Below are 17,164 nucleotides of genomic sequence, written 5' to 3'. Positions count from 1 at the left end.
ATAATTAAATTTAAATATAGATATTTATTTAGATTATTTATTCCGGTAAACTTCTTAGCCCGTAATCTAATAATTTTCTAACTCCACGATTCCTCTTTAGATATGGTTAGTTATTCAAATATTCTATCATTCAAATAGAAAATTAATATAAATTAACAAAAAAAACTGAATTAAATTCTTATGACTTAATAAAATAATTACATTAAATTCTTTATACATTATTAATTAATATAATTCTCATTTATAATTTAATTAAATATATATGATTTATGAATTGAGTAATTAATGGATGTTAAGTTAATTATAATATTTAAAATAAATATACATAAAATTTTCTTGATATTTTAATTGTCATCTCGTGCAAACATGTAAACAATAAAATGAAGTTCTTATTTATGAAATTCTTAATTTTCTTTATTTTTTTGATTCATGTATATAATTAAATTTAAATATGGATAGTTATTTTGATTATTTATTCCGGTAACTTCTTAGCCTGTAATCTAATAATTTTCTAACTCCACGATTCCTCTTTTAGATATGATTAGTTATATTCAATCTATCATTCAAATAGCAAATTAATATAATTAAACAAATAAAAACTGAATGATAAACATATGACTTAATAAAATAATTACATTAATTTCTTTATATGTTATTAATTAATATAATTCTCATTTATAATTAATTAAATATATATGATTTATGGATTGAGTAATTAATGGATATTAAGTTAAATTATAATATTTAAAATAAATATAACAATATTTTTTTTTGATATTTTAATTGTCATCTCGTGCAAAACATGTAAACAATAAAATGAAATTCTTATTTATTAAATTCTTAATTTTTTTTTTTATTCATGCATATAATTAAATTTAAATATAGATAATTTATTTAGCTTATTTTATTTTGGTAACTTCTTAGCCCGTAATCTAATAATTTCCTAACTCCACGATTCCTTTTTAGATATGGTTAGTTATTCAATTTCTATCATTCAAATAGCAAATTAATATAAATAAACAAATAAAAAATTGAATTAAATTCGTAAACTTAATAAAGGAAGACAACAAATTAGGAAAAACATTTTAAGAGCGTAAAAACTGAAATATCGTCTGAGGTTTTTCTTATAACTATCCCACCCCATATCTCCACCCCACTTTTCCCACTTCTCCATGCCTTTTCTTGCTAAACGTGTAGTCTTGCTTTGAGATCATGGGGTTGTCCTTTCCTTCACACGTTCTTAACTTGCATGGCATGCGAACTAAGAGAGTCATATATAAAAATGGCATCCCCACACAGTGTGAGGCAAACTCAATCATTTGTAAAATTTCTAACAGTGATATTGTTCTTTCAAATGGCTGCAACATTTGATTGCATTCATTCCATTAATCAATCTCGTGAGGATTGGAAGATCAAAGTACGCATTTTCGATTGTGGTCCATTGCTCCTCATGCTGTTTCAAACGAGCCTACATCACTTGAGATGGTTTTGCAGGATGAAGCTGTGTGTTGCATTCTAATGTTTTGAATATTCTATGATTCATTTAATAGACTGATTGATTCCTTATAAAACCATATTTTTATATTTTCAACTTGATTTTTTTTCAGGGTGATCGAATTGGAGCTTTTGTTAGGAAAGGAGTTGCTCGTCACCATTCTCGATTTCTTCGTGAAGGTCGTGCCTTTATTCTCACGCAATTTGGTGTTGTTGAGAATTCTGGATCATACAGGACCACACACCACGCTTTTAAAGTGATGTTTCAATATTCGACTACTGTGCGACCTGTGGTGGATAACAATAAGATCCATTCTCATGGCTTCTGCTTTACCCCATTTAGTGATATCATATGCGGTGATTCAAGGGAGGAATATTTAGTTGGTAGGTCATTCTTCTATAACGTATTAATATACGTTTTTCTTTGTTTCCAATTTCATACCATAAAAGTTTGTTGTTTTTGAATGTAGATATCATAGGGAGACTTGCTGCAGTTGGGGAGATTCAAAAGTTGTTGTTAATGGACGACAGGAGCAAAGGCTTGATATATTATTGGATGATGATAAGTATAAAGATATGCTTACCTTTATGTGTTTTTAGTGTTTGCAATGATTTTAGAGATTAAATTTGATTATTTAATGGTTTTTGAGCAATGATTTTAGAGATTAAATTTGATTATTTAATGGTTTTTGTGCGAGAAATAAATAGGAGAAATTACCTTGAAGTTACTTTATGGGGTGCCCTTGCCAATGATGTTCTTCGTTATATGAAAGGCCCCACACGTTGTCCCATCATTGTGATTGTCCAGTGGTGCAAGATACGAGTTTTCAAGGGTATGTTACCACAACTATCTGTTCAACTAATATTTTCATGAATATTCATTATGGTGGTGGTTTTTTTTTTAGGATTAAGAAAGTTTCCAACTCTCTTTTCGCTTCCCGTTTGTTCATCCATCCTACCATGGATGAAGTCAGCACCTTTGTTGAAAGGTGAATTTTACACATTTTAGTGTTTCAAGTGGAATATCTTATATTGTAATTATTTACTGTCTATTTCAATTTATTCACTACTTCTCTGAGTTTAGCCTAAAAGCTGCTGGTGTCAAATTGAGAAGAGGCCAATTCACCTTCCTAATCAACCTACCTTAAGTGTCGAGGATGAGATCTTGCACTGCCCGAATCGTAAATATATATGCCAGCTTCGTGGAGGGCCACTTGTAATTTTTTTATATATCTTTTGTGTTGTATACAACTTCAGTTTAGGGTCATCAACTAATAATCTTAATTTTCGATGAATAATAGGATGCTGATTGCGTTATCTATGCTGAGGTTGTTAGTGTTGACACTGAGCGGGGATGGTATTATATCGGCTGCCAAAAGTGTGCAAAAAAGGTTCTTCCTGATGGTGATGGTTTTTACTGTGACAAGTGCAATGAGTTCGTCAAGTCTGTGTCTCCAAGGTATAAAGCTTATGCTGCTTTCTATTTGTTTTATTGCAGCAAGTGTTTTTGATGGTTGATGTGTTTAGTGGTTGTTTCTATGTTACATTCAGGTTTCGTGTGTGGTGTCGTGTTTATGATGCATCTAGCTCAACTGATGTTCTTATCTTCGACAAGGAATTTGCTGCCTTCATGAAATGCTATGCTGCTTAAACTAAAAGAAAGTATAGGAAGGGTGAGTAATCAAACTACAATAGTCATGATTTTTGGTTTCTTATTCTTATATATATATATATATATAGTTATATTACACATTACATTTTATATGGTTGTGCATTGTAGATGGATGTAACTGGTGTATGTGAAGGTAATGGCTTTGATAAGATAATAGGGAAAAAGTTCCTTTTCCGTGTTAGAATTTCAGAGGATTATGCTAAGGGCCTCCCTTGTGGCATTATAGTAAATGGAATGACTGATGATGAAAACACTGTGAAGAGTTTTCTGGATAAATGGGATCAACAAGTGCCTTCACCTAAATGTGTATCACAAACACCCTCAATTGAGGAAACTGTATGTTCTCTTTCTACCTTAAATAGATACTACGTGAATTCCTTTTTTTTTTTTTGGTTTCTGATATATCATATCCATGCTATTTTTATTGAAGGAATCTACTGAAGATAGTTCCTCAAACCATTACTCCATTAGAAGTTATTGAAGTTGGATTTGCCAATGGTGGTGAGCATGTTGAAAAGTCTCATATTGCGTACAACTTGCGCAAGGGAAAGAAGATTAAGTTGGAAGCAGATGAGGAGTGATAAAAGATTGCTAATTTTGCTAGACTTTAGTTAAATTTCTCTCAGTCTTGCTTTCCTCTGAACAAGCAGCATATTATTATTTTATTTTACGTTGCTGAACTTAGTTTTTTTCGCATTCATTGTTGTTTGTGATTTATACCTTATTTTACTCTAATGTAGTTGGTTGTCATTTGTTATGGTATTGGTCGAATTAATTTATTTTGCTGAAAATCATGTGGCCTTTGTTCAATTTTCTTTTACCTCATCCCTTAATTCATTTATTATTGCCAGTTGTGTGAGGCTATTATATTATAATTTATCTTAAATATTAAACTTTGCACATTTTCCTTTTGTGCAATAATTTGAAATTTATTTTAAAATAAATTACTTTCACATAATAAATTTAGGAATTCGGATAGTGAAAATATATTTAAGAAAATTGGGATGTACTGGATTAAATATTTTAAAATATAATTTTTTGATACAATTTCTTTAATTAATATTAAATAAAATTTAATAACTTAGGGTTTATTTTCGTGAAGAATAGTATGTGATGAATATATATTGTATAAATTTTATTATTCAAATATTAAAAGTCTTTTGGATATTGTATAACATAATTTGAATTTTATTTTATTAAAAAATTTACGTATATATTTGAAATAATTTATCTCCTTTTGTTAATATATATTAGAGAAAATAACAGTAAAAAATGCGAGCTCTTATTATAATTTAGCTCTTTTATTAATTTATACTAGACTCATTAACTGTTAAAAAAAAATTTCCAATTCTTTTGTGGTGCGAAAATAATCATGTTTACAAGATTTCTGTCATTAATATCTTCTTTGTTTAATATTAATAGTGAATAAAATGTTGTCTACAATTACATTAGAATTATAACTTCCTCTACTTGATTTACTATGATGTTTGATTTTTTGACCATGATGTTTAATTTTTCCATTTGCATAATATTGTCTATTACATCAGTCTCCTAATTACTCCCTACTCACGAATTTTAGACTTATATAATTTTGATTTAAATTATATTTGCATTTCAAAAGTTTAATAAATTAATCACACTTTAAAGTTCCATTGCCCTAATTTTTCTTGCATTTCAAACAGTAACTTCCTAACTCTCATACCTGACACATATCTATGTTTTTAGGAAGAACAACAAGCATTTTTCTGTGGAAAAATACTGCCCAATTTAGTAATATTTCAAATACCATGATTCTATAAAGCCACGTAGGATTCTGCTTCCAAAATTAATTTTAATCTGTGAATATAATTTTATTCCATTAATCCTTCATTCCAACAATATCTTACTCTGATGGTTATTTAAACTTTGGTTGGTAATATTCTAATCAATTCCTAACTCCACAATTCCTGTAGGATTTGGTTTAGTTTAATTTTTAATTCTTATTTCATATATATGACTACATCTTATAATTTAATATAAAATTATATTTTAATTAATTCAAATTAACTTGAATTGATTCTATACTTTAGATAAGATTTAAATGTTAGTTGGAAATATCCCAATAAATTCGTTACTCCACAATTCAAGTTAGATTTTTTTTAATTTTTAAATTTTCATATATAAGTGGATTTTATAATCAACTAATGTCGGGATCATGGTGTTAAATTTTTTTATTAAATTAAATTAAAACAAATCACTTTGAGTTATTGATTCTAAATTTTAAATTTTGAATCATATGTGACTGGTTGAATTCCAATAACTTCCTAGACTCCAAGATTGATGTTTGATTGAATTTGGGAGTTTTTCAAATTCAAGCATATTATTGCTATTTATAAAAAAATTATTAATGTAATTTTATCTATAAATTATCAATTTGGGAGCCAACTATAATAGATTAAATGAATGTATTTTATTAAAAATAATATAATACCATGATCCCCATGTTACTTGATTTAATATATATCATACCCTCATAATAATAGTGATCCCTACATTTTTGGAATTTAATTTAAGAAAGAATTTCCTAATATAAATTCCTTCTAACGACTAAGATTTGGTGTGTATTTAAATTTTAAAAAAGTTTTATAAAAAATTATACCCATGTCATTTTAATATTTATTAGAGATAATGCAATTATTATATCAACTTTAATTTATATAATTAATTAATTAACTGTTAATAAATGCTTTTTTCTATACATGTATTTACATTTCACAAGAATTGGGTAGTTACATATTTATTTGACTATATAAATTTTAAAATTTTTTCCATTTTTGAGTCAGTTATATATTTATTAAATGTGGTGCCTAATAATGATTAATCTTATTAAATATGGTTTTATATACTTCATTTATTTCTGATTGCATAATTTCTTTAACAAATATTTTTGACTATATAATGATATTATTTCTTGTCATCAATAAGTTATACATTTAAATAAAGTGGATTCCTTATGTTCCATTATCTCCCCTCTCTCATATAGTTGTAAACGTGGGTGCTTATGTGATCGTGTGGGTTGTTGGAGATAAGGATAGCAAGTCTCATATATAAAAACTGAGTGAGTACACTAATGATTGCAAGAACTTATTATTCTTCAATCCTCACCATGAATCCATCATTTTCTGACACTGATGAGTTATTCAAGAAAGCTGCCTTGTTCGCCATTGAATACTCCAAAGCAAGTCCTATATGGTGGTGTCCTCCCCCAGAATCTGTCGGCACTACCACTGTGAAGAGGTGCTTGAACCAGAGTCAAAGACAGTTTGAAAGCTCATCTCTTATAACATTTGATGGAGTGAAGAGTGAGGTAGTAGAAGCAAATGATGAACTTGACAATATTGGTGGTCTTATAGCATCTGATGGAGTGAAGAGTGAGGTGGTAGAAGCAAATGATGAACTTGACAATATTACTGGTCTTGTAGCATCTGATGGAATCAAGAGCGAGGTGGTAGAAGCAAGTGATGAATCTGCTGATGGTGGTAGTCCTACAACATGTGTTCCATTTAGGCGCTCTAAGAGAACCAAGAGTATGCCATTTTGGATGATTGACTATTATGTATATATGTGATGTATGTTTAAAATTTAATTTTAATTATGTTTTATTTGCAAATTATGTTTAGTAGGCTATCGAACATCTTGTAAGCGAACTCTTTGTGTGTGTAGGTTATATATTTCAATCTATTAATTTGGTTGATTTTGCTAGGTGTGTGAATGTCTATGCTAATATGCACTACAAATATATAATTTATGAGATATTTATTCCGTGAAATTAAAGCTTTTATTTTGTGCGTGCACATTATCATGATGGTTAATGGAGACATTGAGGGGATATGGGTCACACATTGAGACTTCATGGGTTAAGGAAGTTAACCTGACGTGGCACTTAAAAGCAGAAAAAAAGTTCAAGTTATGACGTAAATGTGCATTGAAAAATAAAAATCATGGAGAATATGGTTATATAAATATAAAAAATATGTGTGTAAATAAAATAAAGAGATATACAATAACAGATATATTCATCTCAACAAACCATGAAATTTAATTAAAAAACATATTTTTTGTTGGCAAAATTTAAACAAAATATATTTATTATAAATTAGTAATTTTAAATTTTAATCAAATTAACTGCCACGTTTTTTGATATTTTGCATTATTTTTAAAAATTTTATTAAATCATCATGGGCATCTTAGTAACCACCTTCGGAGATAATATGGCCATGTTGTGAGTTGGCTATTAGCCACACAAGCGCTTCTTCCTTTGTCTTCTCCTTCTCTGGTATGTGTTCATTATAACCTTTTAACTACCATTTTGCCTTCCTTTATTCATTACTGTAGCATTAAGTTTGTATTTTCAACATGAATAAATGTGTGTTGGTAAAAAAAAACATGAATAAATGTGAAATTTAAACTTTATGTACCAACACTTTTTTTTGAAAAAAAAAATCATTTGGCTGGTTTTGATAATCATTTTCATCATTGTGTTGTTGCTACGTGTGAAGTAGAATTCTAAATGTTCAATGAATCCAAAAATTGCCTATAGTAACAAGCATCTAAGCTATTATATTAGATAATTGGAGGTATTCATCATTTAGCTTCTTTTATTTTGTATAATACTTTCTATGAATAACCTCTTCAATCCTATTAAATTGTAGCTTATGGAATTTTTTCTTGATAAAGATTATTATGCTATGTGTGTTATCACAGTTAAAATGGGTAAAAGGAAACAGATGAATGCATCTCTTGATTCTGCCTGCAACAAAGGTTAGTTTTCTATTTTAACCTTTTTCATAGATGGACATATATAAATATAATTTATGAATTAATTGAGAAATTATATTTTAAATTTTGAGATCATAGGAGAGAAGTTATATTTTCAAATTACCATCTTATAAATTGAGAAAAAAATAAATTGATTCACAAAATTGTGTTCTATTAATTCACACAATTATAATAACATCAGTATAAAAAATAACTAATAATTTAATTCAATTTTAATTTGACTATTGATATGATATAATTTTCAAGAAAATCATCTAAATTACTATTCACAAAATTATTATATAAATTCAAAATTATTCACGAAACGACAATATTCAGAAAGTTATATTTGAGATCAATATCGAGGATAAAGAAGGAAAGTGGTTTTTGGTAATTTTTAAAATAATAATTTTATATAGGAATAGGTATTATTTATATAGATATATTTAATATTTTTAAAATTAAAATTTTAAATTTTTCATTAATTGAGAAATTATATTTGAGATTTTGAGATCATGAGAGAGAAGTTATAGTTTCAAATTACAATCTTTTAAATTAAAAAAAATTATTTATTGGCATTCACTTGTCTTTTCCACTTTTTTTTTTGGGAAGTAAATAATTCTAAAGATAATGAAGATGTAATTAAAATATTACCTAAAATTAAATTGTAAAATGCTTTTTAATTTGCCAGATATTCTCTTCAGTCTAATGTCATATAAACGTGTCACACTTCACTATTGTTTTCTTTCTTTCTATGTTCAAGAATATCACGTATTTTATATCCCAACACTGCAAGCCATTACTTTTTTATCTTTTACAAATAAAGTATCTTTTCATAAATTTTAAATTGATACTGTCATATATGTTTTTGAACAATCCTGCCTTTTTTAGGCAATGCTCCTTTTAGAATTTTGATTTTTGTGACAAATTTCACCTTAATTTTTCAATTAGATCATTGAATATTCACTCGACAATTTTATCTTTAAATACTGAAAAAAGAAAAACATTGAGACTAAAATATTAATTTATCATTTGTTTTAATTTTAATGTTTGAATTTTTGAATTTAATTGCTGGGTATGACTAACTTTTCCATTTTAATCTTTCTTCACCTCAGAAAATATCACATCATCTAAAATTGCGAGACAACAACGGGTTTCTATCTTGAGAGAAAAAAGAAAGCAAACAACAAGGACATTTATTGCTAGGAATGGCATAACAAGTGAGGCCTTTGGCTTAAAACTTCCTTTCAAATCCTTTTGTATTATATCCTTCCTCCATCATATGCGTTCAACTAATTTATTTGAAATGTGAATATCTTGCACATTTGTATTTATACTTCTTCCTCTTCATCTTCTTTGATGTAAGATTCAGTGCAACCAATCAACAAGGGAAAACCTCCGACGAGCGTTTATAGCCACTCCCATAAAGTTCCCTTATACGATATCACTAATGGTAGGTTTCTTATAACAAGTTGGTATTTATAATTAACCTCGAAACTATAGAAAATTCACATTGCATAACATTTCATGCTCCAATAATGTGAAAATTTGTAAAGAATTAAAATATGCATTGTACTTTATTTGACTTTTGATGGTTCAACAATTGGGTTACATTACCTTAGTTAAATATGATTGAGATGTTTATTTTGAATGAAATTTTAATGTTATATATCTATTCATCCCTACTAATGTATCTGGATGAATTACAGTGCTTCAACATACATGCTCTACATCCAACACCCACAGACAATTTGGAGTTGAACCCCCTGTTAGTTGTAAGTGTTTGAGTACAAGCTTTAATAGTTGGTATTTGGTACGCATCAATTTTGTTAAATGTTTTCAATAATATACTATATATTCTGGAGGTTCATTCATGAGATGGGATTCTCATCAAGTTAATTTTTATGCAATGAGCTAATATTAATAGATCATTGAGTACACAAACTTTGCAATTAAATTTTCTTTCATGGACAATGGAAGTTAGTTGATTATTACGTGACAAATAATGTTAGAGCATGTTAATTGTCTAATTTTTTTTGACAGACAATCTATAAACATTTGATAATGTCCATAAAATCAAAGTTTAATATAGACATAATTTATTTTATTACTTTAATTTTTCAGCTCCTATTGATTTAGGCGACCAAGCATATCCATGTGTTCACTGTGGAGCTATTATGTGGATAAATGAACGACTTGAAAAAAATTGTTCTAACCTTCATCCAAAGTTTGGATTATGTTGTCTTCAAGGGAAGGTTGACTTGCCTAACCCAAAGCATGCTCCTTGGCAACTACAGAGGCTATTTCACTCCATAGATGATGATAGTAAGAATTTTCTTGATAATATTAAAGCATACAACATGATGTTTACATTCACGTCCATGGGCGGAAAAGTTGATAAAAGAGTAAACAATGGTCGTGGTCCTTATGTGTATTGTATTAATGGCCAAAACATGCATATGATAGGCAGTGTTTTACCTGTTGAAGGAGCACCCCCTAAATTTTCTCAGTTATATATACATGACACTTCCAACGAGACAACAAATAGGATAGCTGCTGTAAGGTACTTTTGTTCTACACTTTTAGTTTTGATTGCTTTTATAACTATATATAACCAAATTTTGATTCTAATTTTTTTGTCTTTTGTAATATAGTGGCCAAGACACAAAAAAATCTTTGCGGCCTTCTATTGTCCAACAATTGCAAAAAATATTGGACAATCACAATGAATTAGTTAAAACTTATAGACTTGCTGGAGATTTTATGGGGAATCATCAAGGTCAGGAAGTTAAGATTCGACTCATTCATAAGGGTGGTAAAAATGCTCATACATATAATTTGCCAACATCACCTAACGAAATAGCAGCCTTGGTTGTGGGAGACATTGGATCAACTGAACTTGGAAGAGATATTATTATTCAATATAGAAGTGGTTTGCTTGAGCGAATTTCTGAGACACACCAATCATATTTGCCAATGCAATACCCTCTATTATTTCCATATGGAGATGGAGGCTATACTGAAGGTATTCCACATAAGAAGACGCAACGAAAGATGAAAGGTGAGAGTGGAACTGTGTCACTTCGGGAATATTTTGCTTACAATATCCAAGATCGAGCATTGGATGGATCACTACTTTTATATGGCCATAAATTATATCAACAATATTTGGTTGATGCATATACCATGATTGAGTCATATAGATTAAGATATATCAGGATGAACCAAAAAAAACTACGAGCAGAGGTTTATAATGGTTTAGCAGATGCAGTTTTTAGAGGTGATACTCAGGCTTCATTTGTAGGGAAACGAGTAATCCTTCCATCTTCTTTCACTGGTGGTGCCCGTTATACAATGCAAAACTACCAAGATGCAATGGCTATTTGTAGATGGGCTGGGTTTCCAGATTTGTTCATAACTTTTACAGCTAATCCAAAATGGCCTGAAATGACTAGATTTTTGGAAGCTCGTCAACTTCGTATAGAAGATCGTCCTGACATTGTCACACATATATTTAAAATGAAGCTAGACTTGCTTATCAAAGATATTAGAAAAGAGGGAATTTTTGGAAGTGTCAAAGCAGGTATTACTCAAACTACATTAATAAGCTCCTTTTACTACTCTTATTTAGTTTACATATGCATTTGTAATATGCATGGTTTATTTCTATTTCTTTCTAATATTTGTTTTCATGTTTTTATGTTACAGTTCTATATACAATTGAATTTCAAAAGCGAGGTCTTCCCCATGCTCATATTTTGGTTTTCCTTGCAAATAAAGATAAGTTATCTACTGCTAAAGATATTGACAACATCATTTCAGCAGAAATCCCTAATAAAGAAGCACAACCTGAGTTACATGATGTAGTGGTGAATTATATGTTACATGGGCCATGTGGAATAGCTAATCCTCATTCTCCATGTATGGACAAAGGGATATGTACTAAGCAATCCCCAAAAAACTTTAACTCTACAACAGTGATCCATGAAGATGGATATCCAAGGTATAAAAGGGAAGATAATGGTGTACATGTCATGAAGAATGGGATCCCATTGGATAACAGATATGTTATCCCCTATAACGCAACTCTTTTACTAAAATATGGAGCTCACATTAATGTTGAAAGATGTAATCAAGGAGACTCCATTAAGTATCTTTTTAAATATGTTAATAAAGGTTATGATCGAGTTACTGCTGCATTCTATACTCAAGCAGATGATGTAAGTGAGGGTTTGGTTCGTGATGAGATCAAAATGTTTTTTGATTGTCGATATGTTTCGTCATGTGAATCAGTTTGGAGGATCTTAGGGTTCGATATTAATTATAGAAATCCCTCTGTTGAAAGACTATCATTTCACTTGCCTAATCATCAAATGGTGGTATTTGAGGAGAATGAAGATCTTCAACATGTTATGTCTAGAAATAATGGGAAACCGACTATGTTTGAAGCTTGGTTCATTGCTAATGCTAAATATGAAAATGCCAAAGGTTTAACTTACTAGAGTTCCCTATGAAATTTACATATCACAAAGATACTTGTGAATGGACACCAAGAAAAAAAGGATTTTCCATCGGAAGGATGTATTACACACCACAGGCAGTGGTGAGTCATACTACTTGCGCATGCTTCTTGCAACCATTAAAGGCCCAACCTCTTACAAATCCCTTCGTACAGTGAATGGTATCTACCATAATTCATTCAGAGATGCATGTTATGCTTTAGGATTGTTAGATGATGATAAAGAGTATACTGATGGGATACTTGAAGCAGCTCAATGGGCCTCAGCCAACTATCTGAGACGGTTGTTTTCGACCTTATTAGCCTGTAACTGTTTATCACGTCCAGAGTTTATATGGAGACAAATTTAGAAACCATTGTCTGATAACATATTGTATCAACAGAGACAAATAACAGGACACCAAGGTAAATGTGTACATATTATTACCTGCATCTTATCTTTACAATTCATATTTCTTTGTCTTTAATTTTACTTTATGAAATGCTATTAAAAATACAACATTTTACACACTTCTAACTATTTAAGTCCATTAGGTTTTCAGTTATCTGATGAGGAGTTGTAAAATTTAACCTTGCTTGAGATTGAGAAGCTCTTGAATGTAAATGCAAGGACATTATCTGAGTTTGGTTCTATGCCTTTGCCACAGTCATCTGTTATGGAATTAAGGAGCAACAAACTTATACGTATGAGTTAAGCTATGACAAAAAATTATTATCATCAGAATTAATTTGTTTGTTGAACAATTTAACTCCTGAACAGAAGAAAATATATGACCAAGTGTTATCTACAGTTAAAAGTAATAATGGTGGCATGTACTTTGTTTATGGCCATGGTGGAACTGGAAAAACATATATATGGAATACATTGAGCACCTCCTTACGTTCTGAGGGAAAGATTGTTTTGAATGTAGCTTCAAGTGGTATTGCCTCATTATTATTGCCAGGAGGTAAAACTGCTCATTCTCAATTTCGCATTCCAATTGCGGTTAATGAAGATTCAATTTGTAATATAAAACAAGGTAGTCATCTTAGTGAACTGCTTATCAACACTTCCTTAATAATATGGGATGAAGCACCCATGGCCAATAAATTTTGTTTTGAGGCTCTTGATAAGTCTCTGAGAGATATCATGAAAGTTCAACAAGCAGATGCTGCGTTAAGGCCCTTTGGTGGCAAAGTTATTTTGCTTGGTGGTGACTTTCGACAAATTATTCCAGTTGTGCGAAAAGGTAGTAGAGAGGATATTGTATTTGCTGCAATCACTTCTTCATATTTATGGAAAGATTGTAAGGTTTTTACATTGACTAAAAATATGAGACTATTGACTAATGCAACATCTAAAGATGCAATGAGAGTTCAAGAATTTGCAAATTGGATTATCTCAATTGGTGATGGAAAAGTTGACGACAACCATAAAGAAGCAGAAGAAATTACAATTCCAGATGAGTTATTGTTAAACCCTACTCAAGATCCTCTTAGGTGTATTATTGATTCCACTTATCCAGAACTGCTACAGAATATACATAGTGCATGTTATTTCCAGGAGCGTGCTATCTTAGCTCCAACATTAGCAATTGTTGATGAAGTCAATGAATATGTTTTATCCATGCTCCCTGGTGATGAAGTTTGCTACTTAAGCGCAGACACAGTTTCTAAACAAGATGAAATAGGAGGTGCTTTACAAGATATTCACTCGCCAGAATTCTTGAATTCATTAACAATGTCAGGACTACCTAACCATGAAATCAAGCTTAAAGTAGGGGCTCCTATTATGCTTATGCGAAATATCAACAAATCTATTGGTCTTTGTAACGGCACTCGATTAATTGTCAGTAAACTTGTCAGACATGTCATTGAAGCTGAGATCATGACAGGAATCTCAAAAGGTCAAAAAATTTTAATTCCTCGAATGACTATTACTCCATCAGATACAAGTTTACCTTTCACAATATGCAGATGCCAATTCCCTATTATGTTGTCCTTTGCAATGACGATTAATAAAAGCCAAGGACAGAGTCTCACAAATGTTGGATTGTACCTCCCACGACCTGTATTTACACATGGTCAGTTGTACGTTGCTATATCTCGAGTTCGTAGCAGATGTGGCTTGAAGATTTTAATTCTAGATGAAGAGGGTAAACCAACAAACAAAACCAACAATGTTGTTTATAAAGAAATCTTTAATGGTTTGACATAGATTCATATATAAGGTACATGCTCGATATAAACCTTGCCTCTTATCTATCATCTATTAGTGACTCATCGTTAAATAATATATCATAAAACTTTATATATAATTATTTTATATTACGTTTTCTTATATTTGCTAATTGTTCCTTTTCAAATATTCAAAATTAACTTGCCAATTATGTTCTTTTATTCATATTCTTCCTTATATTTAACATCCACATAAAATTTCATCATTTGTTTCAGGAATATTTTACCAAGTTTTGCTGGTATTTATGGCTAGAGCTGTGTTCAGGTATTACATGGATTTTATTATCTATGATTGAACAACTCATTGATGAAAAAAAGCACACCTTCATTTACCTCCCTCCTATATATATATATATATATTACCTCATGTTTAAATGAATTGTTGAACATTTATTCCTGTTAGATATATTGTATATTATATTAGATGTATTTCATTTGTGTATGTTATGATTTCATGCCTATATCTTTTGTAGTACACTCACATCTATTATATTTAGAAAATGTTTTCTACATGTATATTTAAATAAATGCATGTGTATATGTGTTGATTGAGTACTGATGTAATTCCAATTTTAAGTATGGTCGAAAATTAAATATAATCACTTCTCTCAATAGGAATTTGAATCTTGATTCATCACATTTTGAATTCATTTATATTGCAATTTTTTTATTATTGCAATACCATCATATATTTTAATTATTTTAAAATATATTTCTTATTATAACTTTATTTAAATAACTCATTTAGTAATACAAGTTGAATTAAAAATTATTATAATTCTTATAAGAGGACCCGTGCATTGCACGGGTGAAACACTAGTTTCGGATAAAAATAACAATCTAAACAAATATGGGGCTATTTGATTTGTGCTTTTAAAAATTGTTTCCCTTTTTTTAAAATAAATAATTCATTTAAATAAGTGTTTTGAATTAAAATATCCTTAACATGTTTATTTTTTATTTTTAAAAAATTAGAAAATAAATATATTAGAATTATGCTTTTTTTTAAAACATATTATATTTGGTTGTTGAAAATTACCGTCATGACCCCGCTGCTATCGATTGCCCTCGTCTGCCTATTCCAGCCTTTATCGTCAACCGCTTATGATTGTTAATTTCCAATGGCTATTAACGTTGGTCACCGCTATTGACCGTTATTATTAACCATTATCACTAGCTAATCACATGTTGGTCATTTGTCAACTAACCATCACCATCCTCCATCCTCGACCATTGCTAACTACTATCAACTTATCACCAATATTTATCTCATGAATTATGACCAACCACTATTATAGGCATAACCATGAACCACATGTGACCAATACCATCCACCCATTGTTTAATGCTTATCAAACAAATCATTATAATTCTTTATGTCTCAAAATTCAGGATTGAAAAGAGAATGGAATGGGACAAGGATCTGATCATCCGGAATCGTGAGGCCAGCATGGAGACAAAAGAGTAATACCGAAACCGAGAGCACAAAATAAGACGCAGTCTCGAGCGTGGAGGAATGAATGATGGTGATAATGAGTGGGCAACCGAAGCCCAAACAAAGAATGCAAATTGCCGGCCACTAGGCGGATCCCATTTCTCACTCAATCACGACTTATCGCCCTCACTCCAACTCCAACCAAACGCATCATCACCGACCTTCACACTCTCCAGTCTCCCTCTACTCATTGCAAAATTGTCACTTTAACTGCTATTTTCTTGATTACCACATCATTCACCCCTTAATCACGGTTTCTCAATTTGTACCAGAAATTAAAAAAAAAACATTATGAGTCCAATTTGTACAGATTTGGTTGATCAATTCGCAATACAAATTTATTTATAACGGTTTAAAATCTTAAAAACTAATATGTGTGTGACTGTGCGTGTTACAAATTAAAATATAAGAGCATTTGGTTACCAGAATAAATATTAAATTGATAAATATGACATTTTTAAAAATTAAAGCATAATATTTTTTTAGCCCGTCACAAGATAGTTTTAGTTTTGTCACTGCCTACATGGCTACATGCGCCCCTGACTCCGCCGTCTTTATTTTTCGGGAGTCACAGAAAATTATGAAAATTAAATAAAACTATAAAAATTAGATCTAGAATCCTACATGAGTATTACAAAGAGTTCAAAACTATAATACCATTTGCCGCTTCAGAACTATCAAATAAAGCATTTTCAGTAATTTATAAAGATTAAAAATATAATTTTTTAAATAACAGAATAGATGAACAAATTATTTTTCAAACTTTAAATAATGTTCAGGAGTTTTTTTTTAAATGAAATGAAATAGGATAAAATGATAATAAGCTTTATATCACTGTTTGGGATAAATTTTTAAAGAGAGAGTGGAATGGCCTGGAGCCCTATATTCAGTAGCAAAGCCACATGCATTGAGGGGAGGCATATAAACCCCTCACTTCAAAAAAAATAGCACATTTGAGGTGTATATTTTC

The 17,164-nt window shown here is 30.1% G+C and overlaps 2 protein-coding genes across 2 annotated transcripts; both read left to right on the top strand.

Annotated features, from left to right (window-relative positions):
• The first annotated feature begins 10,344 nt into the window (after positions 1-10,344).
• LOC129301940 (uncharacterized) lies at positions 10,345-12,465 on the top strand. Its single transcript, XM_054940572.1, has 3 exons — positions 10,345-10,526; positions 10,618-11,546; positions 11,672-12,465. Exons 1-3 carry the CDS (start codon positions 10,345-10,347, stop codon positions 12,463-12,465), a joined length of 1,905 nt encoding a protein of 634 aa, XP_054796547.1.
• Positions 12,466-13,293: 828 nt separating this feature from the next.
• On the top strand, positions 13,294-14,679 carry LOC129301932 (ATP-dependent DNA helicase PIF1-like). Its single transcript, XM_054940565.1, has one exon. It carries the CDS (start codon positions 13,294-13,296, stop codon positions 14,677-14,679), a length of 1,386 nt encoding a protein of 461 aa, XP_054796540.1.
• Positions 14,680-17,164: the final 2,485 nt, after the last annotated feature.

This window comes from Prosopis cineraria, unplaced genomic scaffold (genome assembly GCF_029017545.1).
Source record: "Prosopis cineraria cultivar Desert tree isolate PC_DT_omini unplaced genomic scaffold, ASM2901754v1 PC1, whole genome shotgun sequence".
Taxonomy (NCBI): Eukaryota; Viridiplantae; Streptophyta; class Magnoliopsida; order Fabales; family Fabaceae; genus Prosopis; species Prosopis cineraria.
The sequence above is the reverse complement of the archived record's forward strand: the minus strand, read 5'-3'. Positions and strand labels throughout refer to the sequence as shown.